This window comes from Poecilia formosa, unplaced genomic scaffold (assembly GCF_000485575.1).
Source record: "Poecilia formosa unplaced genomic scaffold, Poecilia_formosa-5.1.2 Scaffold3, whole genome shotgun sequence".
NCBI classification, from domain to species: Eukaryota; Metazoa; Chordata; class Actinopteri; order Cyprinodontiformes; family Poeciliidae; genus Poecilia; species Poecilia formosa.
This window is the reverse complement of record NW_006799942.1, coordinates 3,373,008-3,379,545: the sequence shown is the minus strand read 5'-3', so window position 1 is coordinate 3,379,545 and position 6,538 is coordinate 3,373,008. Positions and strand designations below refer to the sequence as shown.

General features: G+C 39.5%; 1 protein-coding gene across 1 annotated transcript in view; it reads right to left on the bottom strand.

Moving 5' to 3' along the window:
* Positions 1 to 1,021: 1,021 nt before the first annotated feature.
* The window catches only part of LOC103142099 (FRAS1 related extracellular matrix 2), a 63,910-nt gene continuing 58,393 nt past the window's right edge, over positions 1,022 to 6,538 (bottom strand). Inside the window, exons 12-16 of the mRNA XM_016673224.1 lie at positions 6,293 to 6,423; positions 5,782 to 5,940; positions 4,739 to 5,042; positions 3,604 to 3,735; positions 1,022 to 2,144 (exon numbers count right to left, since the gene is read on the bottom strand). Coding sequence (XP_016528710.1) covers positions 1,780 to 2,144; positions 3,604 to 3,735; positions 4,739 to 5,042; positions 5,782 to 5,940; positions 6,293 to 6,423 — 1,091 coding nt within the window. The 3' untranslated portion in view covers positions 1,022 to 1,779. The remainder of the gene's footprint in view (positions 2,145 to 3,603; positions 3,736 to 4,738; positions 5,043 to 5,781; positions 5,941 to 6,292; positions 6,424 to 6,538) is intronic.

Genomic DNA, 6,538 nt, shown 5'->3' with positions numbered 1-6,538 from the left:
TATATATATATATATATATATATAAGTACATCCATCCATCCATTTTCTGTACACCCTTGTCCCTAGTGGGTTGGGAGAAAAAGATACAGTACTTGGTATTTACTTTAAGCAGTTTAGTAAAACATTTCACAATCTTTCAGATTAAGGAATGATTGTAGGCTGAAAACCTATAATAAGTACAGAACAGATGTAACAGATGAACACAGTGCTCTCCTCCTCAAGGTCCTTGAAGTCTTCCACTCCTACTCAGTGGGTTCAGGATGCAGAAACGCCTCCTTGTGTTGTACACAAACAACCAGTGATGGAGGCTGATACTGACATCTCTTTTACCTTTCAAAGCAACTTGTTTCAACAATTAAAAGCTTTCTACTGATCGCAACTGAATATTATATACATATTATTAACATAAACATGTTTAAATAATTCACTGCAAGTTATTCAGTCACATTCACATTTTATAAAAACATTTTATTTTAAATGTGGTAGCATTTTATAGAAATGCTACCACTAGATGTCACTGTACACCAATATTTTGGTTTTATTTACTCTGCCTTTAAAGATTTGAATCACAGGACTTCACTGAAATTAAATTAGAAGTTCATCTTTAAAACATACAGAACTTACACATTATATTTGACTGGTGTAGAGTGAACATGATTTGGATATTCATATTCTATATTCTACCAGGCTGGATGAGAAAATGCCATGCTCTAGTAAATTTATTGCTGTGCCATGTTCTTTCTATTTTCACACGATGGACTGAACATTGTTCCAAGAGACGCCCAAAAATTGGGATATTGTTTTATAACATAGCCCTGCTTTGAATGCCACTGTAACATCATCACTGACCTGTCTGATGCATCCCTGTCAATGTCACACTTTTCAGATTTCAGGTCGTTATTTTTAAAATTAAATCTTTATTGCAGTTAGTGTCAACTAATCTGTGCTCTTTGATTTATGTATCCACCTGGAACCAGAAGGTAGTGATTACTTGGAAATGTTTTTTTGTTGTTTTTTTTTCCCAGGACAATTACAACTGGGACATGGGTCTTGTGGATCACAACCCTTGCATGTAACTGCTGTGTGTTGCCAGCAAAAGTTATTTTTTTACCTCCTCTCCATCTCCCTCTGCATTGCATACGCACTCACATTTATACCAAACTCCACACATTCATCAGTCTAATCAGCAAAAAAGAAGTGGAAAGATCAAAGGCTGGAGGAGAACAAAAGACATGAGCAGGGGTCATTTTCTAAGAAACTATATAAGAACCACTGCAAAATTGCAGAGTAAACACCACAACACCTGCAGACTGTAAATGTAAACAGAAATTTTGATTTTATAAGGATCTGATCACAATAAGTACGTTTGACAGAGCTGTCTAAAAATCGTTTGAAAGATAGATTTGTGGAAATCTTCAAGTATAATGGCTTTCAATTGATGATGTTAACAGTTTTGTGTCAATCTAAGCAGTGTTCAACATTAAGCGAATCAATAGCTGTCTAGACTCTAGAGAAACTTTGAGTGTTTTGTGTGCTTGTGTGTACTTTGACACTGACATCACAAACGGGTGTCCGGAATTAGCAAACAAACGCACAAACCTCCACTGAATGAAACATTTAAAGGAGAAAAAGAGATATGGTGCTACTCCGTCTGTGTCGCCTCCTCATTCAGACGTCGGTGTGTAAATAGACTGAGCATACGCAACAGAGCACAAACGGGCCACAATCCACACAAAGGCAGCAGTCGGCCAAATACACACACAATCTCTAAATTGAATTTTAAAAGCAGTTTCGGACAAAGGTTACACACACCTGTCCGTCTGTGCCTATTGTACCTCCACAGTCCGTCAGCAGCTCAGACATGTGGTAGTAGCTGCTGAACTCCCACAGACATGCTTCCAGGTTCAGGTTCCTGTAGAAGCGCAGCGTGCTGTTCCCCCGCAGAGAGCTGCTGAACTGGTAGGGCGCAGACTCCCCCATGCTCTCTGGGCTGCGTGTCAAAGAAGTGATGAAGCTGTGACCTGTGGTGACCTCATTGAAGTCAAGCAAATTTGAACAGCGGTGGTTTCCGACTCGGGTTCCATCTGGACTCAGAGTCAGGTCAAAGTTCATGAGGGGCCGAGTGGAGATTACTGGAAGCATACCTGCAAAATTGAATGGGAAAAGATTCCAGGCATGGTCAGGTGTCTTTGAGAGATGCCATGCTTTGCAAAACTTTATTTTAGTGGGATGTTATATGAAAGACCAACATAAAGCAGTGTGTAGTTGGAAGGTGAATGTAAAATGATGCATTTCTCTCAAACTGATTTCTAAATAGTCTAAAAAGTGTGACCTACATTTGGATTTTGTTCCGCATAGCAACACTTTGTACAGTCACCTTTTGCTCTAGTTACAACTATAAGTCCTTTATAATATGTCTCTAACAGCTTTTTTTAGACACTAAAACATTTAACATTTGTTCTTACCCAGACTGTTTGTTTAGGTGGACAGCAATGTTTTAGTGTGTTCACAGTTGTGCCTTCTCTATTTTCAGAGGATGTAATGAATGGTGCTCTGAAACATGTCCAGCTTTTTAGATAATCAGAGTCAGATGAAGGAAATGTCAAACCAAGCCACTCCCAGAAATAATTGATTTTTTTTTTATAGGTTTTATTGGCGGTTTTATTGGCTCTTGTGGCCTTTATTTGATAGTTAATTGGCATGAAGGTTGGTAATGAGAGAGGGGGAAAGACATACAGCAAAGGTCACCAGGTTGGGATTTGAACCTGTGACATCGAGGACTAAGGCCTCCATACATGGGTTGTGCTTAACCCCTGCACCACCACAGCACACCCCAAATAATTGAATTCTAAGACACACCACAGATCTAAAATTTTTACATTTCTTTATTGAGAATGAGAATATTGTTTGATTTGATTTGATGGTTTCAGCACAGACAAATAAAAATGACTTCAAATTATTTAAAAATTAAATTTAGGATTTAAAGGAATTTGTAAGCTTACTTTTTTTAAAACTGTAAAAAAAAATCTTAATTGTTTGATGGTTTTGCTAATGCAGTTAGAATGTCATTTTATTTTCCATGTTTGAGCTCAGTTTATTCCCAAATTAATCTTACCAATTGTTTATAAAGGGGCTACAATATCTATTTTTACATACATACATTGTGCCATTTTAAAGCACAATCAAGTAACTATGTTACCTTCAGTTGTTATAAGACTAAAGGAAACTTAATAGAAAAGCCTGCCCTACTCCAATATTTTACACACATTTGTACTATTATTATTGTTACTTAAGTCTATCACATAAGCAATAATGAATTATATTGATTATATTCTTGAGGGGCAAAATGTAAAAGGGTTTGATAGCAAAGAATTGGAAAAACACATACAATAAGCTTAATAAGCGATGAACAGAGAAGTAAAAACAAAACAATTAATATACCAAGGAGTAGCCTTGATGCTGGTCTTTTTTTTGTTGTTGCCAGGATTCAATCAATATTCTGGCTGCCATGCTGCTGCTGATCCCCAGTCGTGAATATTACTCACACTACATTACACTTGACTTCATCGATGGAAGCAGACCTGCCTCCAGCTCCAAACTTACCATCTATGTGAGGCATGGTGATGGTCACTTTGATGAGGTTAGGGTGCTTTGGGTCGTCTGCTCCGGTGTAGCGCAGCTTTGCAGAGAAAGGTTCAGCACCCACAGTTCCCATCTTCCGAGGCTGACACATACCTTTTTTACGACAGAAAATAAAAGCGGAGACAAAAGCACCGACTGCAAATCAAAGTAAGAATGGCTCACCAATATGCATGAGTCTCTTTTGGGAGAGAAAAAACAGATTTGGGGATTTTTACACAAATGATTGTTACCAAGTCAGGTAGTGATTTCCATATTTGCAGGAATACACAACGACCACCCAGTGAGAGCAGGTCTGGACTTGTTGCTTTCAGGATGTGTAGGTGGAAAACAGCATAAATGATTGCGTAGCAACAGCAAAAACCAAGCATTCTTTTCTCTTTTTGAGAAATGACTGATAGCTCTGAACCATTCTCAGAAAATAGCCTGTAGAAACATTAAATTATGGCATACTTGAACCATTATAATGAGGGGAAAAGAGTGGACATGTTATTAAAATGTTCTATTTTTGCATAAAGCTGATCCATGTCATAAAGAATCACTTTAACTCACAATCTTAAAGTCAATTTTCAAACTAACACCAAAGTAGATGAAATTAAACCAATTTAGGAAGGAGACAGAAATATAATTTTTCATTACCAAGTGGTATTGCATAAAATATTGCAAGTCCTTGAGTGGTTAAATGTTGGGAAGGAGTAGCAATCCATGTAAATAGAGGTATTCAAAGTAAATGAATAAACACAATTCTCAAAAGGTCTATGAAAAAAAAATCTGAGATTTCTGAAATGCAAAGTTGTCCAAACTACCTTAATTACATTTTTGTTCATGAGCTTGTCTTTTTCAAAATAGGTGTTGCACACACATAAAAAGCAATGGCCCCAAAAGCCCAGGCTTCTCAAAGAAGAGAAGGTTTTATATTACTCAACAGAAAGCTCCGTTTTAATATTTAAAAATCCCATTTCCTGAAGATTCATAATTCCTAAAGAACAAAGCTCTTTCTTTGTGCAGTGAGGGACCAAATCGCTATTAGATTTCTCTTGTTTCTCTCTGGGGAAGTGTAAATGCTCCGAATGGGGTTCCTTCATTGTTTGCCTCTCACCTTCCTCCTGGCTGATGGTGACAACGGGACTGCTGAGCTCCAAACCTTCCTCCCCATTAGAATTAACAGCTCGAGCAGCGCACCGCACCCTCGAACCCGCCTGGAAGTAGACCGAGTCCAGCGTGATCATCTTGGAGGAGGTAAAGAACGTGTCAAAGTCCACCTCCCTCATGGGGCTGGTGACGCCATCGGGACCTGCTGGGGCACTGATGAGCCAGCGGTAGCGGGTCAGGGTGTTGTTGATGTGCTCGCTGACACAGATAGGACCCGTCTTGTCATAGTCTGGGTATTTCGTGTCGCAAGCCTGCAAGATGGGGCACAGGAGGTGTGGGTGGGTATAAAAGACAGCAGAGACGATCAAATCCAGATGTTTCAATATGTTATGTTCTTATAATGGAGTGTTTATAATTAGCTTTTGGATATTTTGTAGGGTAGAGATAATGGATGAAGAAGTGAGCTTTAAAGAGATTCTGCAGATTTGCTTTTAAACCTGTTGACACTAAGCCCCTCTGGTGTAGCACTCAACACTTTTTTGATTTTTTTTTTTTTCTGACAAGACTACTTCATTTTGCCTCCTTGGGGAGCCTCGCACACAGCTGACCACACTGCAGCAAAACAAGCACATCCACTCTCCTGCCTCACGCGCTCACACACAAACACACTCACGATCCACACACAGCAGCCACCTGAGGATCAAATGACTTAACACATCACGAGAATCCACTTAAGAGTCTCACCGAGACAGTTTTTGAGAGTGGAAGTGATCTCCCGTGTGTGAAAGAGGGAGGACCGCAGCCCAGCTAAACCGCGCAGTGTGCCTTTATAATGACAGGCAGGCCAAAACCTGGAGGACAATTTAATTATTAGCTTCCTGGGTGGGTGTGGGGGTGGACGGTAGTGGGGTGGAGGTGTTCTAATATAGTTTTTGCTGTCTTCATTAAGGGAAAACGATCAAATTTGGTTGATCGTTGTGGTTGGCAGTGCTATTTTTTTTGTGTCAATTTCTTAAAAATAGTTCCAGTCAGATGTGCTGCTTGACTCACTGTGACACAGATGACTGGGTAGCCAGCTGGTGGGTGGAAGTTGTCCGCTGTCCTGGCGACATCATCGTAATGAAACAGTGACATGACATGGGGTGAGGAGGGGAAGGTGACATCAGCCATGCTGTTGGACTCCTCAATGTAAACTATAGCTTTCGTCACCTGTTCAGGAAAGAGTTTGGGAGTGATGACAGCTGCCTGTCTTTAAATTCTTTATTCAGTTTCTTCTTCAAACTACACCCTTTTCTGTTCCTATCTCAGGCTCTTTTAGTGTGCTGGCTGCTCTTTCCTTTTCTTAAACGATCTATTATTTATTGTGAAATATTTTCATTACAGCAAAGTGCTGCTGTTGTCTGTTCAGCATATTCCTAAAAAACAGATCCCTAGTCTCTCAGGAACTGACTGACCTGAATAAATATGGCTCTATACATCTTTTCACATTTACGGTTTGTAAAGCTCTCCAAATTAAGTGCGATAATAATATTGTGGTAAAAGGAATGAAAGCATGACTGACCTGAGTTTCAGCCACCATGTTTTCATCAGGCTTTAGATGGACTGTAAAAGCCTCCCGCATTTCTCTGACTCCATCAGGCAACACCTCCACCTCTACGACATGTCGCTTTTCCCCCTGTTTAAACTCGATATCTGGGCACAGACACAAACAGCTTTAAATGCAGCTAATGAATTGCACAAAAACAGGACAAACACATCGTTAGCAAAAGTGTTTGTGTAATGTATTCACCTCTGTCATATTTATGCG